This window comes from Gopherus evgoodei, chromosome 8 (assembly GCF_007399415.2).
Source record: "Gopherus evgoodei ecotype Sinaloan lineage chromosome 8, rGopEvg1_v1.p, whole genome shotgun sequence".
Classification (NCBI taxonomy): Eukaryota; Metazoa; Chordata; order Testudines; family Testudinidae; genus Gopherus; species Gopherus evgoodei.
The window spans coordinates 51564953-51588966 of record NC_044329.1 but is presented as its reverse complement, the minus strand read 5'-3'; the positions used below and the strand labels follow the sequence as shown (position 1 = coordinate 51588966).

General features: G+C 41.5%; 1 protein-coding gene across 1 annotated transcript in view; it reads right to left on the bottom strand.

Moving 5' to 3' along the window:
• The window catches only part of RABGAP1L (RAB GTPase activating protein 1 like), a 570078-nt gene that overhangs the window by 195791 nt on the left and 350273 nt on the right, over positions 1–24014 (bottom strand). The window contains 3 exon segments of the mRNA XM_030571947.1: positions 2000–2143; positions 3655–3780; positions 11682–11756. Coding sequence (XP_030427807.1) covers positions 2000–2143; positions 3655–3780; positions 11682–11756 — 345 coding nt within the window.

The following is a 24014-nucleotide window of genomic DNA, read 5'->3' as shown; positions in this document are numbered from 1 at the left end:
AAGCCATCATAAATTAGCCGCCTTTAATGTTAAAGGGTTTTCCTCCCTCAAATGCTAGGTTTACTTTTTCTAGTAGATTCCAATTTTAACTCTTACACAGCTTTACTTATACTCCCAGAAGGAAAAAAGGTTTTCATGTTTTTTCTGTGTGTTTTCACCAAACAAGATGAGACAGAGGCTACCAGATATGACATCTGTATTTCAATGTTTCTAGAGCTGAGTTTAAAAAAATCTACATTTTCTTCAGCATTTGTACTTTTTTATTAGGTTAATACTATAAAGGGTGAAGTGTGGTTCTACTGTCAGATGGGCAATCACTGCTCTGATAAGCTGTGGATTCCTGTCTGCACTGTTTCTTACAATAACTGTGTCTGAAAGAGACTGGAGTGAACAGACATGACTTTCTCTCCAAGAAAGAGAGTGTAAGGATACATTAGATTGACAGAGACTGATCGCATTCGCAGACACAATTCTGTTTTGAAAATAAACTTGCTAACTTAATTCCAAAGAGATCAAAATGCTGAACTCAATGTATGATTTACTCTGTAAGGAACAGCATGCATGCAAGTGAAATGAGTGGCACTGATGTTCTCTTCTCCTCTGTTTGTTTCACTAACACAACTAGAAATTGTTAGAGAAAGAAGACTAAATGGTTTGAGCTCAAACTGGAACACACTGTGATCATGAAAAGTAAATAAAATAATATTTATCCCATGTCTGCTGAAGCTGTGAAATTGACAAAAAAGCCGGCTCCCCAACCAGCCTGCTGCCCGGTCTCTGCTCCACACTCCCACTGACTGGACACCAGGCATAGACCTCCCCACTGGGAGCTCAGCTGTCCCTGACTCTGACCCCCCTGGACTCTCAGCTCCCCACTCCCCACTGGGAGCACAGCTGCACCAGCGGCACCCGACTGGGAGCTCAGCGACTGGAGTGTGGTTTGCTGCCATGCTCCCAGCAGTGAACCAAGAGCATCTGACGAAGTGGGTATTCACTCATGAAAGCTCATGCTCCAATACGTCTGTTAATCTATAAGGTGCCAGAGAACTCTTTGCTGCTTTTACAGATCCGGACTAACACGGCTACCCCTCTGATACATAAGAGCCTGGTGGGGCAGTCAGGCTCCTGGAGGGGAGCTGAGAAGCCTGGTGCAACCTCCCTATTCCCAGCGGGGAGCTGAGAAGCCGGGTATGTCTGCCTTGTTCCTAGTAGGGAGGGGCTGCCAAGCTCCTGGCGAGTAGTGGACTACCAGTGGGGAGATGCATGCGGTGCTGAGCGCCCTTGCTGTCAGCCTCCGCCACTGCCTTCTTAAGTCAGTGGAAGTGCACCTGGTGAGGATGCGTACCATCAACAGAAGAACCACCATGTGGACATGAACCACCGCAGTAATTACTGCAGTGGCTGTAAGCTGATCTAACATAAGTTGACTTAAGTTTATAGTGTAGACATGCCCCAAGAACTGCAACTCTGTTCTCTGGAGAAGGGCAGAGCTTGATTATTTTCTAACCATCAGACCTAAGAGTTTAATGTACCAGAACTGTCTGGTAATTCTCCACTATCTGTGAAATATCAGGCTATCAGAAACAACAAGTAATATTCACCCAGTCTTTGGATGCTCTGATCTGGGGAAACAAAGTAAAGTTCTACCACAGCAGTCTCATCTGAGCAATTGGTTGGTTGCCAGAAGCCAGATTTATTAAACTTGGATGAACTATCCATTAAAAAAATTAAATGGTTAACTAACTGAACTTACACTTATTTAAAAGTCCATTCTGAAAAAATTATCACTTGCAGCTAGTGCAAAACTACATTTATAAAGAGTAAGGTGCCTTACTAGTGTCTTAAGTTTAACACATTCAGCATTCATTAATTAATTAATCTGATAGAAACTGAGCAACAAATGACTAAATCTTCCAACAGAATGAGGTAAAAAAAGAAAATTAACAACATTTTTTGGACAAAAAGCATTTTTTCTTATTCAAGGACAGTGTCATTTTACCTCACAGAGTAGTAAATCAATGATGTGGAAGACCATGCAGAGTGGGAACTTGGCAGTAAAGAGGGTGAGAAACCACTGGGAGGCATACATATGAGCTTCCAGGTTCAAGTCTGAGAAATGGCTATATAAATCAGGTAGCTGCTCCTAGAGTAAGAAAAAAAAAGGGGAGGGGGGGAAATGCTTAAATGTCACCCAAGTATCCTCCAGCTTCAGAAACACACTGCCAGCAAGGTTACTGGAGGTTTGAGAAAAGAGGAAAGTGAAATCCTAGCTCCATTAAAGCCAATGGGCGTTTTGCCACAGACTTCAGTGGGGACAGGATTTCACCTTCAATTTTTGGCGGCTTCTCTGCGTTACCCACCACAGATTCTATCATGATAGTTATTAAAAGCAAAATCAAATCAATACTATACTATGGAATTAGGGAGAGAAATTATAGGACATTAAATATGGAAAGGTAGAGTAGTTGTGCCATGTATAACGTGTGTAACTATCTATTTTAAAAAATTGTTAATGCTTTTGTTCTAAATGGTTTATTCTGGGAAAACAATGAAATTATGGACATTGGAGCAGGGAGTTTAAATAAGCCTCAGCGATCATGAAAGATCAGCAAAAAACTAAAAAATATTAACAACCAGACAATGAGGCAAGTTCCACAGGCCAGGAATGCAGTATACACCAACTACGAGGTATGTAGTAACGTCAATTGTAGATTATACAGATTGGTCATTAAAAATACATTTACTCAATAAAGTTCATTGTAGCTGTTTGGTACAAATATTGAAAAAAACATACTGAGGACAAATTAATGTATTTTTTTAATACAGAACCACATAACACTTTATTGAAAAGTATCAGTAAATTGTAAACATACACAAATTGTCATTCTGGAAAGCAAGTTCAAAGGGGATGTGTGCACAAGATTCTATTTTAGTTTTTAAATCTCAGAAAGGGAATTTTGCAGAACAGTTGTATTTTTACTCTGGTTAACTGAATCCAACAGCAAGCTTCCATTATTGTAATTGCACCAGAGGTCAAATCTTAATGGACTGTTAATAATGGCTTATTAGTCAGGACACCAGCGTATAAAACTTGTAATGGTTTAGTCAGAGTTAAATTGCTTTTAATACGAAAAATTAAAATGTAAGGAAAAACTAGACGCATATTGAGTCACAATAAGATGACCCATGGCCTGCAAAATGATCTGTGGTGGTCTTATTTTTCATATTCATAGAATTGTCCCAGCTTGTATAATATCTTAACTCATAATGCAAGTCATACAAACTAAGACAATCCTATTCCAAAATATTCTCATATTCTGTTAGAACTCAGAAGTTCTACTGTAGTCACATCAATTTAACAAATAAAAAGAGAAGGGGAGAGAAAACCATAAATATCCTCTCTTTGAATCAAAAAAGTTCACAAGAGTAAATATATGGAAGCCAAAAGAAAACAGACACAGACCCAACCACAATGTTTGGCTTCAGATCTTAAATGTCCCTCAATTTGGGGCTCTTAGGATTCAAGAATTTGATCCAATACACTCCTGAAAGGAGAAAGCTGTATTTTTCTAAAGCTGTAAGAGAATAGTTTACCTCTTCCCCACCCAACATTACCATGTATGAAGGGACAAGAGTTCTTGATCCTGGTCCTACCTGCATTAGTTTCTCTAGTTGGTAAAATTTGCAGTGAAGATCTTCAAAGTTATTTTTGTAGAGATCTCGCAAGCCATAGTCATACATGATCTTCACCAGCACACAAAAGGCCTGCTCCTCTGGCATCTGCAAGGAGAAATACACAAAGAGTCTTTGACTGACAATGCAGAGATTTGAAATATCATAGTTGTAACATTTCAAAATTCCCTTTGCCCAAGCGATGGTAAGAGATTCTGAAAAAAATCTAAATGTTTCAATTTTTTAAAATTCAAAATTACTTTCAATTTTGAAATTTTCTGAAATTTTATTATTTAAAACATTAGAAAGCTTGAAATAAAAAACAAATGTTTTTGTTTATTAAGTTCTATTAGGAACCAAAAAATCTTAGTGGAATAATTTATTCTCCTTGAGGAAAACATTAGTTAGGCTTTGTCTATACTGATTTGAAACAGTGTTAGGATCTTTCTTCAGAATCTTATTCAAACACAGTGTAAACAGTATTCTAGTCTCAATTCAACACTTGGGGCTGGAAATGCACAACTGCCATTAGCATTCCCACTACAAAGGTAAATGAGAATATTTAGCTTAGCTGGTACATAATTCTCATCTAGAAAACCACAGTAAAAAACAAATTGTCATTAAAACAGTCTTTGTCAACTGGACATTAGAAAAACACTTCTCAAAAATTCTAGTTACATCAGGCCCTCATGGGAAAAATGCAGAAAGGGAAAATTACAGCCAACGTTCAGGTGCATTAAGCAGTCCTGGGTCAGGTTTTCCATTACTGAGGACACAACAATGAGCTTGGCCCTCCAAACATGTGACCATACTGAGACCTCTCCCAGCAGCATGACTCCCTCAGAAGTCCTGCTACACCATGTCCATACCTCCTCATCCAAATGATACTGAACACTTTAATCCCTACTGGGGCTCTACTCAAGACCCACTTAGGGGCTTCACTAAATCAGCCAACCTCACTTTTGGAGTTGTGCTGGCTGGCTGGATGCCCTAATGGGAGGGGAGGGTGTGGGAAGTCTTGTGTAATCATAACCTCCCTTGACAGTATCTCTGACTTCAGGGGATACCGTAACAGGGTATGTGTGAGTGGAAGCTATTGCAGACACAAATCAGGACTTTAATCACAAGAATGTCTTACTTTTGCAAATACCACATAAGTGCCAATGGGCAGAAACTACTCTGAATATCTGAGTGACAACTCTTGACCTTTTACTATTTCCACTAGCACGCAGAATCTCTCTCCAGACAAATGTCATCAGTGGATAAAAGCTGAATAGTTTTCTTCAAAGAGAATTTCAGTCCCTTTTTATTTACTTCTAAGGTTTCACTTTTTAGTGCCTAGACTAAGATCACACCTTGCCTCTAGGCCAAAACTGGTGCCGAGTCCTTTCTCTTTAGCCAGTTTACATGAAAGTAGCTGTTGAACCTCAAGAACTGCCAGCCCAGCTGCCAGGTGTCTGTGCAGACTAAGATCAGACATAATAAGCTGTTATGAAATCTCACATCTCTTGCCACAATTTTATCTGAAAAGATGAACCCCTATGGAGGACAGATAAAGGCTGGAGACCAAGTTAAGAAGAGAAATTAATAGCTTTATCCTGCATGAAGAGCTTGGGGACTTGGGTCTGTTCTTTCTAAAACATAAATGTAAACTTATTTTACTTTTTCATATACTAACAAGGAAATTATGTTTACACACATGTGCATGTTCACCCAGACGTGCATGCACACACACGTTCATCCCCATCCAATACATATGGTGTGACAGCACTGCAACAAAAAAAAAAAAAGTGTGTTCTTAACTCAGGTTAAAATAGCAGGGAAAACATAGTAACTCAGGTTTTAACTTGGGTTAGCAGATGAAGTTTAAACCTCTAAAGGAACCTGGAGTTGAACTCAAGCTGCAAACCCAGGTTAAATGCCAAATTGCTGTGTATTCTCATAGACTCATAGACTCATAGGTCAGAAGGGACCAATCTGATCATCTAGTCTGACCTCCTGCACAAGGCAGGCCACAGAACCCCACCCATCCAGTTTTATAACAACCCCTATCCCAGGATCGAGTTATTGAAATCTTCAAAACTGGTTTGAAGACCTCAAGCTGCAGAGAAACCACCAGCAAGCGACCCGTGCCCCACGCTGCAGGGGAAGGCGAAAAACCTCCAGGGCCCCTGCCAATCCGCCCTGGAGGAAAATTCCTTCCCGACCCCAAATATGGCGATCAGCTAAACCCTGAGCATGTGGGCAAGAGTCACCAGCCAGCACCCAAGAAGGAATTCTCTGCAGTAACTCAGTTCCCATGCCATCCAACATCTCCTCGCAGATCATTGAGCAGACCTGTCTGGTGGTAATCCAAGATCAATTGCCCAAATTAACAATCCTATCATAACATCCCCTCCATATACTTATCAAGCTTTGTCTTAAAGCCAGGAAAGTCTTTTGCCCCCACTACTTCCCTCGGAAGGCTGTTCCAGAACTTCACTCCCCTAATGGTTAGAAACCTTCGTCTAATTTCAAGTCTAAACTTCCTAATATCCAGTTTATACCCATTCGTCCTCGTGCCTACATTAGTACTAAACTTAAATAATTCCTCTCCCTCCCTAACGTTAACCCCCCTGATATATTTATATAGAGCAAGCATATCCCCCCGCAGCCTTCTTTTGGCCAGGCTAAACAAGCCAAGCTCTTGAGTCTCCTTTCATAAGGCAGTTTTTCCATTCCTCGGATCATCCTTGTAGCCCGTCTCTGAACCTGTTCCAGTTTGAATTCATCCTTCTTGAACATGGGACACCAGAACTGCACACAGTATTCCAGATGGGGTCTCACCAACGCCTTGTATAACGGTACTAACACCTCCTTATCCTTGCAGGAAATACCCCGCCTGATGCATCCCAAAATCGCATTTGCTTTTTTAACAGCCGTATCACATTGGCGACTCATAGTCATCCTGCTATCAACCAGCACCCCAAGGTCCTTCTCCTCCTCCGTCGCTTCCAACTGATGCGCCCCCAACGTATATCCAAAATTCTTATTATTAGTTCCTAAATGCATAACCTTGCACTTTTCACTATTGTATTTCATCCTATTTCTATTACTCCAGTTTACAAGGTGGTTCAGATCTTCCTGAATAGTATCCCTGTCCTTCTCCGTGTTAGCAATACCCCCCAGCTTCGTGTCATCCGCAAACTTTATTAGCACATTCCCGCTCTTTGTGCCAAGGTCAGTAATAAAAAGGTTAAATAAGATCGGTCCCAAAACCGATCCTTGAGGGACTCCACTAGTGACCTCCTTCCAGCCTGACAATTCACCTTTCAATACGACCCTCTGGAGTCTCCCCTTTAACCAGTTCCTTATCCACCTTACAACTTTCATATTCATGCCCATCTTTTCCACTGGTATTTTAACCAAAGTTAAGAATAGACCTTCTTTTGCATTGAAGACATACCAACAAGGAGTAGGGAGGGATTGAGAGTTTGATGTGAGGCCAAGTCTTTTACAGGGAGAGATCATGGAGACTTCACTCTTAGGGGACAGGGATTTCCCCAGTATTACCAATCCCAAGAGTCCAAAATCATGAATCAATCCCCAAAATGTATGTTATTATTAAGTCAATGAAATTTTAAAAAATAAATTTTGGTTTCTTTTAATTTGCTTTGTTTTTTGAGCCCCTTTTCCAACCATGATTGCTAAAAACTTACCAATTTGTTAATAATGAGAACTAAGATTCTCACATATTCACATGAATGCAAGAGCTGGGCTTCAAGAAACACACAAAATATTGCAAGATTTGTGGTAAAATCATAACAGCTGGAGACAAATGGTTCCCTGTGATTGGGAAATCTCTGCTCATATTTTGGTGGGGATTTCTCCAGAAGAACTATGAAGACTCAAGATGGAGGTTCAGGATACCCATCCACCCCTAGAAGACAACTCAGGGGAAGGAAAAAGCACCCCCTATCCCAGAAGAATACAAAAGGCCTGGGGACAATGGGACCATGCAGAGATTAACAAGGCTTAGAGAGGTTCAGAACAGAGTCAGTAAGCATTCAGGACATTGGACTGGTTGGGAATGGACAATCTGGGTGAACTAGGGGCTTGAAGGATGCGATCTTCTTCCTCTCCCCCACCGGAGCTCCTAAGCTACATCAGAGAGAATTTGCTTCCTCCCCTTCTCTGATCATTTCAGTTTCATTTCTTATTAGGAATGTATGTATTATATAGGCATATTAAAATGGGTGTAATTGACATTTGGTGGTCCCTAGAAATACCTTTCAAATTTAATCACAAACTCTAAAAACACTCAAAGGCAAATTTATATAGTAATGTCAATGTAACATCACACATTTGGAGATAAGGGGAGCCAAAAGAAAATTCCTCATATTTGGAATTTGGCAGCTTATTCGTTGTTTGAACACTTGTGTCTCTACAAATAGCTTATCTTATCTGAACCAGACTTAAAAAAAAAAAAAAAAAGGTCTACTGTTGAGTAAGAAATGCCATGGAAAATATCTGATGGCATGTTTGATTCTGGAATATATGGAGGTGTAGGAGGGGTGATAATGTCGTTCTAGTTTCAATTGTGTCTATAAAGAGACTATCATCTCTCCACAATGCTCTTATTGGGTATCAGCTGCTTAGATCTTCAAGACCTCACAGTTGTATTTTAAGAAGATAATATTTATGCCTGAAACAGTTTGAATTTTTCTTTCAGACATCTTACTTAGTAACTTCTTTCCTCTTGGGCTGTTCGTGTGAGGGATAAATCTTTAGAGGTCTTCTAAAGAACCATACTCTAAATGGAAATAACTTCTGAGAGTGATTAATGTGATATTACCAACAAAAGCCTGGCACTGAAAACAAGCAATAGCCTGCATAACTGTTTTTTTTAAAAACGCTCTTCACAATATCCCATTTCTTAACTCCATGGATGTATCAAAACATTTGTTTAGCAGCTTGTAAATATCTAATATTTTTCAACTATGCTAGTATCTTGGAAATTAAAGATGACAATACAAATTAACAATCAAGTATGTCTTTCAATTAATGGGTCAAATCCGTTATTCAGTTTTTGCTCATGAGGAGATTTCAGAACTGCTCAAGTCCTGTTTAAAGTCAATGGCACTTATGATCCATTTGGGTGAGAATCCCACCCTCAGACAAGCTCCTACTAACATCGATAAGAGTTTGCCTGGTGAGAACTAGGTTAAAAATGAAATGAAAATCCATTAAAAACTTCAGGATTTGGCAAACTATTCAAAAAAGGATCCTTTACTGTCAAATAAAAACTGACCACTACAAAATATATAACAGCTTCTATTACAACAAAACTTAATTATTCCTGACCTAACGGTTTCGTAAGAACATAAGAATGGCTATAATGGGTCAGACCAACAGTCCACCTATCTAACCCAGTATCCTGTCTTCAGACAGTGGCTGGTGCCAGAATCTTCAGAGAGAAATGAACAGAACAGGGCAATTATCCTGTGTTCAATTCCCTGTTATCCAGTCCCAGCTTCAGAGGCTAGCGATTCTCAGAGCATGGGGTTGCATCCGTGACTATCTTAGCTAATAGCCATTGATGGACCTATCTAATTCTTTTTTGAGCCCACAATCATACTTTTGGCCTTCACAACATCCCCCAGCAGAAAGTTCTCCGAGCTGACTGTGTGTTGTGTGAAGAAGTACTTATTTCTTTTTGTTTTAAACCTGCTGCCTATTAATTCATTGGATGACCCCAGTTTGTATTGTGTGAAGGGATAAATAACACTTCCTTATTCACTTTCACCACATCATTCATGATTTTATACACCTCTGTCATAGCCCCCACCCCTCACCCCCCGTTAATTGTCTCTCTCCTAAATTGAACAGTCTCAATTTTTTTAATCTGTCCTCATATAGAAGGACATATAGAAGCTGTTCCATACCCCTAATCATTTTTGTTGCCCTTCTCTGCACCTTTTCCAATTCTAATATACCTTTTTTGAGATGGGATGACCTGAACTGCACAAAGTACTCAAGTGTGGAGGTACCATGGATTTATATTGTGGTATTATATCATCTTTTGTTTTATTGTTTATCCATTTCCTAATAGTTCTTAACTTCATGTTAGCTTTTTTGACTGCCACTGCACATTGAGCAGATGTTTTCAGAGAACTTGCCAAGCCCATTCTTGACAGGAAACAGCTAATTTAGACCCCCATCATTTTGTATGTGTAGGTGGGACTATAGTTGGCAACGAACATTATTGTTCATTTATTAACATTGAATTTCATCTGGTATTTTGTCGCCTAGACACCCAGCTTAGTGGGATCCTGTGACATATCCATATACCCTTTGTAACTCTTCACTGTCAGCTTTGGACTTAATGATCTTGAGTAATTCAGTATTGTCTGCAAACTTTGCCACCTCACTTTTCACCCTTCTTTCCAGATCATTTATGAATAGGGTCCTACCAAATTCACTGCCATGAAAAAAGCATAACTGTGAAATCTGATCTCTCTCCATGAAATCTGGTCTTTAGTGTGCTTTTATTTTATACTATACTGATTTCACAGGTGAGACCAGCATTTCTCAAATTGAGGGTCCTGACCCAAAAGGGAGTTGCAGGGGAGTCACAAGGTTATTGTAGGGAAGTTGCATATTGCCACCCTTACTTCTGCGCTGCCTTCAGAGCTGGGCAGCCGGAAAGTGGAGAGCGTTGGCTGTTGGCCAGCGCCCAGCTCTGAGGGCAGCGCCCCACCAAAGCTGTTCAGAAGTAAGGATGGCAATACCGTACCATGCCACCCTTACTTCTGCGCTGCTGCCTTCAGAGCTAGGTGACCAGAGAGTGACAGCTGCAGACCAAGGACCCAGTTCTGAAGGCAGCAGCGCAGAAGTAAACGTGACAATACCATACTATGCCATCCTTACTTCTGCGCTGCTGCTGGCAGTGGCTCTGCCTTCAGAGCTGGGCTCCCAGCCAACAGCTGCCACTCTCCACTGCCCAGCTCTGACAGCCGCACTGCTAGCAGCAACAGTGCAGAAGTAAGGGTAGCAGTACTGCAAAGCTCCCCTACAATAGTCTTGTGACACCCTCTCCAACCCCTTTTTGGATCAGGACCCCTAGAGTTCCAACTCCGTGAAATTTCAGATTTAAATATCTGAAATCAAGAAATTTATGATTTTTTAAATCCTATGACTGTGAAATTAAGCAAAATGAATTGTGAATTTGGTAGGGTCCTATTTATGAATATGTTAAACAGCACTGGTCCCAGTATAGATCCCTAGAGAATCCCGCTATTTATCGCTTTCCATTGTGAAACATGACCATTTATTCTTTGTCATTGTTTCCTATTTTTTAACCAGTTACTGAGCCATGAGAGGGCCTTCCCTCTTATCCCATGACTGCTTACTTTGCTTCAGATCCTTTGGAGAGGGATCTTGTGAAAGGCTTTCTGAAAGTCCAGGTATACTATATCCACTGGGTCACCCTTTTCCACGTGCTTGTTAACACCACCAAAGAATTCTAATTGCTTGGCAAGGCACGATTTCCCTTTATAAAAGCTGTGTTGACTCTTCCCAACATATCGCGTTCATCTACGTGCCTGAAAAATTTGTTCTTTACCGTAGTTTCAACCAATTTGCCTGGTACTGAAGTTAGGCTGACTGGTCTATAATTGCTGGGATCGCCTCTGGATACTTTTTAAAAAATTGGAGTTACATTAGCTATTCCCCAGTCATCTGGTACAGAGGCTGATTTAAGCAATAGGTTACCTACTACAGTTAGCTCTGCAATTTCATATTTGAATAGTTCATATTCTTATTTGTAGATGAACCACACATTTATAGAAATAAGCCACATGTACTTTCTCTTGGCATCAGGCAAAAAGGATTCCACAGGGAAGGAAAAGATGAACAGACAGAAAAACTAGCACTGGTGAATATTTGACTGACACCAAGTTACGGTATTGCATTTTTAAAAACTGCTTCAGCTTCATCATATCAGAGCTTTCGCGTTGTAATTTACTCACATGCAGCAGCAACACTGCAGCAAGGAAGGACTGTCCCTGACAATAGCCAATGTCTTCATCATAAACAGAGTATGCCTAGAAAAAAATAAAGGCAAGTTCAATGTCTTTACTAAATATTTAAAATCCAAGTATCTCTTGTCGGAAAACACAGTATAACTAATGCAGTATTCAGATCATGTGATATTCTGAAGCTAAAGGCACTGAAGTGCATGGTATTGTAACCACTTTGGTGTAAGCTTAATGTGCATTAAATAAAACATGTATAGATCGTTGCTTTTCCTTTACTGACCCTGTGTATTTTCAAATGTGCTGAAAATGTTGGTCCTTATTCTCCTCCCACTTAAACCAGTGTGAATCAGCAGTAATTTTACTGAAATCAATAGAGTTACATCAGTGTAAAACAGATAAGACAGGAAAATTAGAACAGTTACCTTTAAAAAAGCCAAACAAACTGTTACACGGTAAAATTCTGGGCCCCGAGAGTGTTAAGAAAACCACCAAGGGTAATTTGAAACGTTCATTTTCTCTCTAAGACAGCTGTCCCTGCCTTATTAACATACTGAAAAGGAATAATAATACTCAACTGCAGATAACAAGGTTGTAATTCCATGGAGGATTTCAGATGACATCATAGGAATGAGGCTTAAGACAATGTTTTCCAAAGATTTGAAAGCTTCCTTTCAGGAAATGAAACCAACTGCACCTCCGTTCAAGCCATCCTGGCATTGTTAAAAGTCTACCAATATTTCAGAATTTTAATTAAAGGGCTTTAAAATACAATTTGATCTATGTCTTTATATTTTTTATTTGGTAGATCTTAATAAAGATACCTACTCTCCTACATGCTTTGAAAAGCAGTGAAACAGTTACTGTAGATACGAAAAGAAAATATCATCGACATCTGAACTGGAACTCACTGAAATGAATGGTTCCATTCAGACCTCAGAGCTTTCATTTCAAGTTACATCACATCAGTTACATTTCAGCTCATGTTTTGAAAAGTTACTTCACAACTATAACAGCTAAAGATTACTAAAACAAAACAAAAACAAAAACCACAAACCTGGAGAAAAACTGCTTCACCTAATCCTCGACTGGTGTAAGGTTCCTGAGAGATCGTATGCCAATCATGAGGTTAGCATTGCACCTGTGTAGCTCTAACTTGTGCTGGAGCTAGGTATTTCTGAATCAGGAAGTTGCAAACAGCTCTCTGCCTAGCCCGCACACTCTCCATGAAGAATTAAGCTCCTCAGCCATAAACTCGATAGGCATGTTATGAGCAACTGGGTACCATGAGTAACCTAGCCCTGGTCTACACTATGAATTTAGGTCAAATTTAGCAGTGTTAGATCGATTTAACCCTGCACCCGTCCACACGACAAAGCCATTTTTGTCACCTTAAAGGACTCTTAAAATCGATTCTGTACTTCTCCCCGATGAGGGGATTAGCGCTGAAACGGACACTGCCGGGTTGAATTTGGGGTAGTGTGGATGGAGTTTGACTGCATTGGCCTCCAGGAGCTATCCCAGAGTGCTCCATTGTGACCGCTCTGGACAGCACTTTGAACTCAGATGCACTAGCCACGTACACAGGAAAAGCCTGGGAACTTCTGAATTTCATTTCCTGTTTGGCCAGTGTCGCAAACTCAGCAGCATAGGTGACCATGCAGTCCCCCCAGAATGTTTCTACATTCCCCCTATCATCTCTGTCTCTGAAGTTATCACAGATTAGAAGGCGAAAAAACTGCACTCGCGATGACATGTTTTCCGAGCTCATGCAGTCCTCCTGCACTGATAGGGCACAGCGTAATGCATGGAGGCATTCAGTGGCAGAGGCCAGGAAAGAATTGCTGTGTTTGCTTTATGGCAAAAGTATCATGCCTCACTAGCGATTCTGCCTGAGCCAGGTCACTGTGTCAGCTTGGGCGGGGGCATGACCGCTTTGTGAGCAGGAAGGCCATAGATATAGACATTGCATTAGGTAGCTTCAGCAGCTAAAGAAAACATTCCTGTGCATTCGGCAAAGTCTGTGGTAAAATAGAGAAGTCCCGTAGTGCAGTGGTTATCATGTTCACCTAATACAGAAAAGCCCCATAGTGTAGTGGTTATCACGTTCACCTAACACAAAAAACATCCCTCTTCAAAACCTGGCGGAAACAGGTGACTGTTCCTTGTCCTGACTCCCCTCCTGCACTTTTAGTTTTAGAACAGACTGCGCTGTGAAATTTTCCTTTATTTATATCAATTATGAGTTAAATAATATGGAAGCTCTCTCTAAGTTATAGTCCCGGGTTCCTTACCCTTTCAGCTGCTCTGATAAATTAACATTTTTGTTAGGGGCGGGGAAAAATTTTAATGAAGCCTTTTATAGGGACTAATGCTATCTAGGACTCTGAAATAATCTTAACATGGCCCACAGAGTGCAATCCTTCGTTCTGGATTTGTCATTCCACAAGTTGAACTGCTCCTTACTACTGTCCAGGCTTCATGAGCCATGGGAGCAAGGGGCAGGCTGGTGTAGGTGTGACCGCGCGGTCTTGCCGGCTGGGAGAGCAGCCTGAGGCAGAAGCTTCCAGCTGGCATGATATTCCAGGCAGGACCGAATCTCCATGAGATGAAACTTAAAGGAGAGAATGACCTGGAGCCACTCCCATTCGGTGCTCTAAGAGGAGGATAGCCATGTCTGTCCAGGCACCCCCGATCAACCTCACTGAGGTTTGCCAGCTGAGAGGGACTCCAGCTGGCAGAAGCCAGCAGACGGAGCCTTGCTCATCTTGCTGCCGGTCTGGGGCTCCATCTGCCAGCCCTGCTCAGCCCACTGCCTGCCTGCAGTTCCGATCATCCAGGCAGGCAGCAGGCTGAGCAGGTCCAGTGGATGGGATCCTGGAAAAAAGGCGCAAAATGATTGTCTGTCGTTGCTTTCTCCGGGGGGTGGTAGAGGAGGGGGCTGACGACATGTACCCAGAACCACCCGCGACAAAGTTTTTGCCCCATCAAGCACTAGGAGCTCAACCCAGAATTCCAATGGGTGGCGGAGACTGCGGGAACTGTGGGATAGCTACCCACAGTGCAGTGCTCCGAAAGTCGATGCTAGCCTCGGTACTGTGGATGCACTCCACCGACTTAAGGGTCTTAAGTGGAAACACACACAATCAACAGTATCAAATTGATTTCTAAAAAACTGACATATTAAATCGACCTAATTTCGTAGTGTAGACATACCCTTCATGATATAATTCACATGGAAGTTTCATGTTGCCTGTATGCCTGAGAGTACAATTAATGACACGCAGCAATAGTTTTATTATAGCACTATTCATCCAGGTCATCCAAATATCTGATTAATGTCCCAGATGTTGCTTTGATTATGTTGTTGCATCTCCAAAACAAGTAAAACATGTATTGTAATTTTAAAACAAAACCACACCCACAGAACATTCTCATTAAACCATCAATGTAAGTGATGCTTTGCCTTCTCTACACAAATGATCTGCTATAGAGATAAAGTACAGGATAAACACAAGACTAATCAAAAAGAAATTTTCAACATCTGTCTCTGATTGTCTGCTAACATTTTGCACTTTGCTTCAGCTGAAAGTGGATTTTTAGGAAATTTTTTCTTCTTTGGGAGATATAACATTTTGAACAGCCAGAAACACGATAGTACCTCACAAAATAAAACAGATAATAGTCCTGCCCCAAATAATAAATTTAATTTTAATATGACCTAAATAGCAAGAGCTATAGACACAGGCTATGTCTCCACTGCCATACATGTGAATCACAAAACTGTCTCCACACCCTGACAAACATCTGATCTTGTAAGATAATGGTTTGAATTGGGACCCTGCGTTAGTGTTTTGTTTCTAAGCCCTGGTCTACACTACACGTTTAGGTTGAATTTAGCACTGTTACGTCGATTTAACCCTGCACCCATCCCCGACTAAGCCGTTTTTTCTGACTTAAAGGGCTCTTAAAATCAATTTCTGTACTCCTTCCCCGATGAGGGGATTAGCGCTGAAATCGACCTTGCTGGGTCAAATTTGGGGTACTGTGAGGCTAGTTGGGTCACAATTCGATGGCATTGCCCTCCAGGAGCTATCCCAGAATGCTCCATTGTGACTGCTCTGGACAGCGCTCTCAACTCAGATGCACTGGCCAGGTAGACAGGAAAAGGCCCACGAACTTTTGAATCTCATTTCCTGTTTGGAGAGCGTGGCAAGCTGATGAGCACACGTGACCATGCAGAGCTCATCAGCAGAGGTGACCATGGAGTCCCAGAATCACAAAAGAGCTCCAGCATGGACCGAATGATAGCTACTGGATCTGATCACTGTATGGGGAGACAAATCCGTGCTATCAGAATTCCATTCCAAAAGGCAAAATGCCAAAATACTTGAAAAAATCTCCAAGGGCATGAAGGACAAAGGTTATAACAGGGACCCACAGCAGCGCTGCATGAAACTTAAGGAGCTCAGACAAGCCTACCAAAAAACCAAAGAGGCAAACAGCTGCTCCAGGTCAGACTCCCAGACATGCCGCTTCTATCATGAGCTGCATGCAATTCTAGCAGGTGCCCCAACAACTACCCCACCCCTGTACGTGGACTCTTGCAAGGGAGTCTCATGGAACAGGGATGAGGATTTTGGGGACAAAGAAGATGATGAGGAGAAGGAGGTTGAACATAGCGCACAGCAGGCAAGTAGAGAAACCGTTCTCCCCGACAGCCAGGAACTGTTTATCACCCTGGAGATATTACCCTCCCAATCCGGGCTCCCGGACCTTCAAAGAGGAGAAGGCACCTCTGGTGAGTGTACCTTTGTAAATATAATACATGGTTTAAAAGCAAAAGTGTTTAATGACTAATTTGTCCTGAAGACTTGGGATGTATTTGTGGCCAGTAAAGCTACTGGAATGCCGTCAAGCAACATCCATTCTTTATCTCTCTGTGTTATCCTCAGGAGAGTGATATCATTCATGGTCACCTGGTTGAAATAGGGGAATTTTATTAAGGGGACATTCAGAGGTGGCTGTTCCTGCTGGGTTGTGTGCCTGTGGCTGAAAAGAAACCATCCCTGCTGATAGTCACATAATGAGGCGAGGGGTTGAAGCCATCATCCCAGAGAATTGTGGGGGGGTTAGTTGGGTTTGTGTTGCACTTTAACCTGAAAACCGCAGCTCCTCCTTTTAAATGGCCAACTCAACTCTCCCTTTTTTTCCTTCCGCAGCAGCAAATGTTTCAACACTTCCCCATCATCTCCGTCCCAGACGCTAGGGCAGACAAGGTGGCGAAAAAAAAGCACTCGCGATGAAATATTCTCTGAGTTCATGCAGTCGTCCCACAATGAAAAATCCTAGCAGAATGTGCGGAGGCAGACAATGTCAGAGTACAGGAAAGCACAAAATGAATGTGAGGACAGATGGCTGGAGCAAGAGCAGCAGTGGAGCATGATGAGAGGAGGCAGGATGCAATGCTGAGGCAACTGGAGGATCAAACTGATATGCTCCGGCGTATGGTTGAGCTGCAGAAAAGGCAGCAGGAGCACAGACCGCTGCTGAAGCCCCTGTGTAACCAACCACCCTCCTCCCGAAGTTCCATAGCCTCCTCACCCTGAAGCCCAAGAATGCGGTGGGGGCAGGTGTCCCCTCCAGGCACCCAACCACTCCACCCAAGAGGACTGCCCAAGCAACAGAAAGCTGGCATTCAATAAGTTTTGAAGCGCAGTGTGGCCTTGTCCTTCCCTCCTCCTCCACCCCTCCCAGGCTACCTTGGCAGTTATCCCCCTATTTCTATGATGAATTAATAAAGAATGCATGAATGTGAAGCAAAAATGACTTTATTGTCTCTGCAAGCAGTGATTGAAGGCAGGAGGGGATGGTGGTGGCTTACAGGGAAGTAGAGTGAACCGAGGAGGGGTTGGGGGGGTCATCAAGCAGAAATAAACACAATTCGATGGTATTGCCCTCAACTTTCACACCGTAGCCTGGCCAGTGATGAAACTGGTTTTCAAAGCTTCTCTGATGCTCACCATGCCTTCCTGTACTCTGCTAACCACTGTGGTGTCTGGCTGCCATGATGTCCACATTGCTGGGGCCTGTACTTTGAGAGAATTCTGTGTCCATGTCCTGATCATTCTCATCACCATGCTACCTTCACCTCCTAGCCTGGTTTTGCTTTTGCAGGTTCTGGTTCTGCATATACTGCAGAATAATGCGCGTGATGTTTACAGTGCTCATAATTGCCACGGTGATCAGAGCGGGCTCCATGCTTGCCGTGCTATGGTGTCTGCGCAGAAAAAAGGCGCGAAACGATTGTCTGCCTTTGCTCTGATGCAAGGAGGGGCAACTTGGCTTACAGGGAATTAAAATCAACAAAGGGGGTGGGTTTGCATCAAGGAGAAACACACACAACAGCTTCCTCAAGGATTGAACTCAAAACCCTGAATTTAGCAGGTTACTGCTCAAACCACTAAGCTATCCCTCCTACCACATTCAGGGAGGTAAAAAGGGAGGGGTGAGCAAATGAATACAAAACAAATCTGAATTCTTTCTTGTTTAGATCCACTCCATCTCTCTTATACATCTTAGGCTGGTAGCAGACGGTGCAGTACAACTGCTAGCCATCGTCATCTCCTGGGTGCTCGTCAAAAGACGGTGCAGTACGAGCGCTAGCCATCCTCGTCTTCTGGCGAGCAGCCAGAAGACGGTGCAGTATGACTGCAGGCAGGACTGAATCTTCATGAGACTAAACTTAAAAAGAGAATGACCTGGAGTCACTCCCACTTATGTCCAGGTGCCCCTGACAGACTTCACTAAGGTCTCCAGGAGCACCCATGTCTGCCCAAGTGCCCCGACCAACCTCACTGAGGTTGGCTAAAAGAGCACCCAGGAGATGACGACGATGGCTACCAGTCGTAATGCATCATCTGCTGCCAAAAGGCAATGAGCTGCTGCTGTGTAGAAATGCAATACCACGTCTGGCAGCACCCAGGAGATGTACAGTGATGGTCAGCTGAGCAGGCTCCATGCTTGCCATGGTATGGCGTCTGCACGGGTAACCCTGGAAATAACGATTGTCTGCCATTGCTTTCACGGGGGGGGGGAGGAGCCTGATGACATGTACCCAGAACCACCCTCGAAAATGTTTTTGCCCCATCAGGCATTGGGCGCTCAACCCAGGATTCCAATGGGTGGCGGAGACTGCGGGAACTGTGGGATAGCTACCACAGTGCAATGCTCTAGAAGTCGACGCTAGCCTCGGTACTGTGGACGCACTCTGCCAAGTTAATAGTCTTAATGGTCTTGAGTGGGGACACACACAAAATCGACTGTATAAAATCGATGTCTAAAAAATCGACTTCTATAAATTTGACCTAATTTCGTAGTGTAGACATACCCTAAGTCTCAGATGAGACAAGTTTGCAAATTCTACTTAGCTGGGGATAGATTGGATAGTGTGGGAATAGGACAGTGTAGGCAATATTCACACGCAACTTTTTGAAAGGCACGGTAACTCATGAAAGGTAGAATTATACATTGTAGTCACATCTTGGCCAGATTTTTTTGGACAACCCTTCCCTTGCCTTTGTATTGAAAAGGATATTCACAGCATTAGGAGAATTACCAATATAACCCACAATGTTTTCACAGAAACCAAATTCTGTATTTTCTGTTCTTCTGGAGCCCTTCTAAACTAAAAAGTACAAAAGATTCTGTGTGTGAAGTTGCCATCATCAAGCGCAGTAAGTAGGAATGAACCCTATTCTCAGTCCCGGGAAGGAAAGCCATTTCCACTTTTGTTTCAAGTTCTTTTGGCAGATTTTTATTGCAAGACCACCCATCTAAAACTTTCATGTAGTGCATCTTCATTGGGGTCTTGTTGCAGTGCTTACAGTGGATGGTGGCAGAGGAGCTGAAGAACATTAAAATACATATCAGATTCTTTTACTGCTGGTTTATATTTCAATTGTTAAATGCACGGCTCTCCCACAGCCCCTAGTGCTTGCCCAATAAAACCACAAAACATTGAAATATTTCGGGAATTTCAACAAAAGTGAACTTGCATCTCAAAGAAAATATCCAGAAACTGTTCTTTGCTACCGCTAAAAATTAAATAAATTTGATAGTGACCATTTCATATACCTCAGTGAGAGTAACAGATTTGTCATGAGTTCTAACAAAGCATTTGTCCTGCAAAGTATTTGTTGAATTAACTGCTTCCATTTTTGCACTGAGGCTGGCAACAACTGTAGCACAATCTAAGACAGACTCTGGGTGTTAACGACATACACAGCAGCAAATAAATGGGCTCAGTTGGTAACAATGGGACAGCCAATATAGTATTTCTCATCTCAGAAATGTCATCACTATTGCCCACAATGTCCTGTCACTCACTAGCAAGTTTCTCACTGTCATAGCTCCAGGCAAGATGACAGGTTCTTAAAATATCAGTGTGGTCTGAAAAACAACTATGATTGCTCTTATTCATCTGAAGCAACCAGCTACAGAGAAAGGAAATAATTGCTTTTAAATATCATGTATAAATCTTCCAAATCAGGAGTTTCCAGTCTCATTTATACATTGTGGCATATGAAATCAAAACCATCTGGGTCTATCACACAATATCTCAGTGGGTGGGTTACTTACTTCTCTCCTCAACAGCTGAGAGAAACTTGTCCGAGCTGACAGTTAACTTCTCTGGCCAACAGCCCTAGCACAATTATCAATGATTTCTGCCAAGAAAGTCTAAAACTGACATAAATGGGAGCTGCAAAGCATGCAGTGTCTCTAAACTATCCTCCTATTTTCCTTGATTGGCAGAAACTAAGGAAGAAGTAGCTCTGAAGTCCTCTGTAGAATAACAATTTTAGAACGTTTTTATGAATAGTGTTCATTAAATGTCTCTCTTAAAAGGAGCCCACAAGTGTCCTGTACAGGGAGTCTCATGCACTCATATTTCCTACTGCATTTATAGCTACCCTTGCTGGAAACTAGCTGTGGCCCACAGACAGTATCTTTGTAGCTATATAGCTTACTAATCTTTTGTTTATATTAAACAGAGTAACCAGAACAGAGACCACAACAGCCCAGATCCATTCTTTCTATCATCTGCTCAAATGCAAAGAGATTAACATCCTCAATTAGATAAGGAAACAGATTCACATAAACAGCTTAATACTAACACTGAAACCTGATTACTAATTTCGACAAATTTAGCTGCTGAGGTTACAAGATAGGAGAACTCCATAGTGCTTAATAACTGGCAGGAGCTGTCACTCTTGTAAATGGATGCTAGTTTGGGTAAGTGTTTAATTAAAATTGGTCTCCTGCTCTACTAACCCAAGCACTGGATCAATATAAAATGTTTTTTAATTAAGAGTTAAAATGGAATCGATTCTGGAAATGTCCTAACCAGTGCCAGGATTTGTTAAAAAAATTGAGTGTTAATTAAGAAAAAGCAATAAGGATATATGTTTTTTTCATCTGAATTCCCACGTCTACCAGTCTGTGGGTACTTAATCCCTTATTAATTTAGTACTTCCGAAAATTGTTTCATATCTGCCTTTTAAAGAGCAGTGCCATTCAGTAGCAAATACACAAAGAAACAGCCAGTCATTTATTTTCAGCATTATAACAACATTCACTATTTTTTTTTAAAGTTATCTAAACAGTAACACAAAACTACTAACAAAGGATAGACATTACACAGGATTCTATCCATGGTGGGCAATAATTACATAATAGTTAATTGGTTTAAAAATAGCAACACCTAACTAGTTCAAAGAGATTTTAAAACAAGTATCAAGTATCAGAGGGGTAGCCGTGTTAGTCTGGAACTGTAAAAGCAGCAGAGAGTCCCGTGGCACCTTATAGACTAACAGACGTATTGGAGCATGAGCTTTTGTGGTTGAATACACGCATCCGACAAAGTGGGTATTCACCCACGAAAGCTCATGCTCCAATACATCTGTTAGTCTATAAGGTGCCACAGGAGTCTTTGCTGCTAAAACAAGTATGTTCTAAGTCAATTAATTATTGTTAAAAAATCCTAGTACAGAAAACAGGAAGTATTCGTGAGGTAAATGTTCCTTTTTCATCATCAGATTTTCATTTCATGGTACAGAACTTGTAGACAGAAACATAGAAACTGTGATAACAGATCAGACTAATGTTTCCTCTATTTCAGTATCCTACCAGATGCTTCAGAGGAAGGTGCAAAAAACCACAAAATGGATAATTATGGAGTAACATGCCCATTGGGGGAGTTTCTGCCTAACCTCAGAAGTTAGAGGTTGGCTTATACTCTGAAGCATCCCTTGTAATTTTTAAAATCTTTTCTTATGTAACTGTGTATATGTTCTTATTGTTCACATAAACGTCTAACCTCTTTTAAATTCTTGATACACTCTTAGAACTCACCGCCACAAGATATCAAAACCACAAGTAAATGACATGTAAATAGTACAGAAAAGATGAAAAACTTCAGTAGCGGCTAGTGATCAATTAAAGAAATGACAGGCAGACATATTTAGGCAGGATTTGGGTAATTTACCTAGCACCTGCTAGTCTGAGCACTAAGCCTTCTAGCCAGGGTAAGAGAGACTTGTGCTGCCAGGTCCCAAAGACACAATCATGAGGGCTAGAGATTTTTTTTTTTAATGAAACATTTGATTCTGAAGAAATTAATAGCATTCGCCCAGGAAAGTTTCATACTCATCCCAGGTGAGTGGATTTTTCAAGCTTCATGTTTAGGATATTTCAAAATACAAGGTTTTATTTCGTTTTTCGTTGTTTTTGTTCTTTTGTTTCAATTGGTTTTTGTTCAGTAACTTGTAAAACTTTACATTGCAGAGCATCACTACAAGCTTTACTTCATCAATTTACCCTCAACAATAAGGGTGCTACCTACAGGGACTATCACAATATTATGCAACTAACAAGACCATCCACAGGAATTTTTCAAGGTAACATCCTTTTAGGAGCACCTAGGTTGTTTTCCAGACCTCTTGAGGCAAAATCATGCTCCCAGTGAAGTCAATGAGACTTTTATCATTTACTTGAATAGGGACAGGATTTGTCCTTTAATGACCTGGGACAATTTAGCAAACCTTTATGTTGGTATTCTTCTCTGACTGCTACTCAGAAATCGTTGCTTACTGTTGTAAGTGAAAAGTGAGACTCCTACACCTTCCCCTCCTCCTGCAATGATATAGGATTTTTTTAAATTAAAAGAACAGACTTCTGAACAGACAGGCTGTAAGTCTCTTCTGGGCAATCCTGTTCAACCCATTAATAACAAACAGAAACCAAGCCACCTCTACACGATCAATAGCTTCTTTATAACAGCTATCAGTCTTCTAGAACTTGTAAGGGATTTTCAAGTTATCACAACATCTATAGCACCTTTTGGGATCAACACAGCCTCCGAAAATAGCACTACTGATATGGAGTAGTCTGCTGATCCAAATAGAAGAATGCAGAAGTCTATGGTCAACAGAAATGCTCTTTAAAAAAAACTGTTATAGAAAATTGATTGAGATCTGAACCCTTAAAAGAATTAAGTAGATTTAAAAATTCGAAATATATCCATTTCAAAGATGAACAGAAAGGCTTCTGGCCTGAACTTAAACCCTCAGACTTCTGTGATTCTGCTGCTACTGTGGATGATGTCACTAACATGAAAGCAGGCTAAGGAATGCATATCAAAGCTCCAAAGTGAGATGGACTTTGATCATTTTGCCTTCCCAATCAAGAAAATTGATTGAGACATGATAGCTCAGCTCTCCCAAGGTTCCATTGTACTCAGAACCCATAAACTTCAACATACTAACTAGGAAATGTGAAATTACAATCATATTGCCAATGTGCCTTTAACACAGTGAGTCAGTCACACTAAACTACAATAGATGACATTCAAATATCCTTCTATACCTTCTGCTCCGGGAAGATCTGCATTTTTTTCCAGAGCTCGCATTTACCCTATCTTCACACCAGTGTAGGCACACAAAAGAACTACCCTCTTTCTGGCAAAAGTCATAGATGGAGCTTCCTTAAAGTTGGGTAACTGAATCTTTCTCTCATCTGCAAGGGTCACTGGTGAACAACAGAGCAAACTCCCTCTCCCATGGGTAAGTATCAAGCATACTGGATGCAGAGGACACCAAGAGACTGGGAGTCAAGGGCAGGTTTTCAGGACTACTGCGATCCCAGCTTGCTTTTTATTATTTATTTTTGTGTCAGTACCATATTTCTAAGCAGGGTTGGCTCCAGGCACCAGCATTCCAAGCAGGTGCTTGGGGCGGCAATCTGCAAGGGGCAGCAGTCCATGTGTTT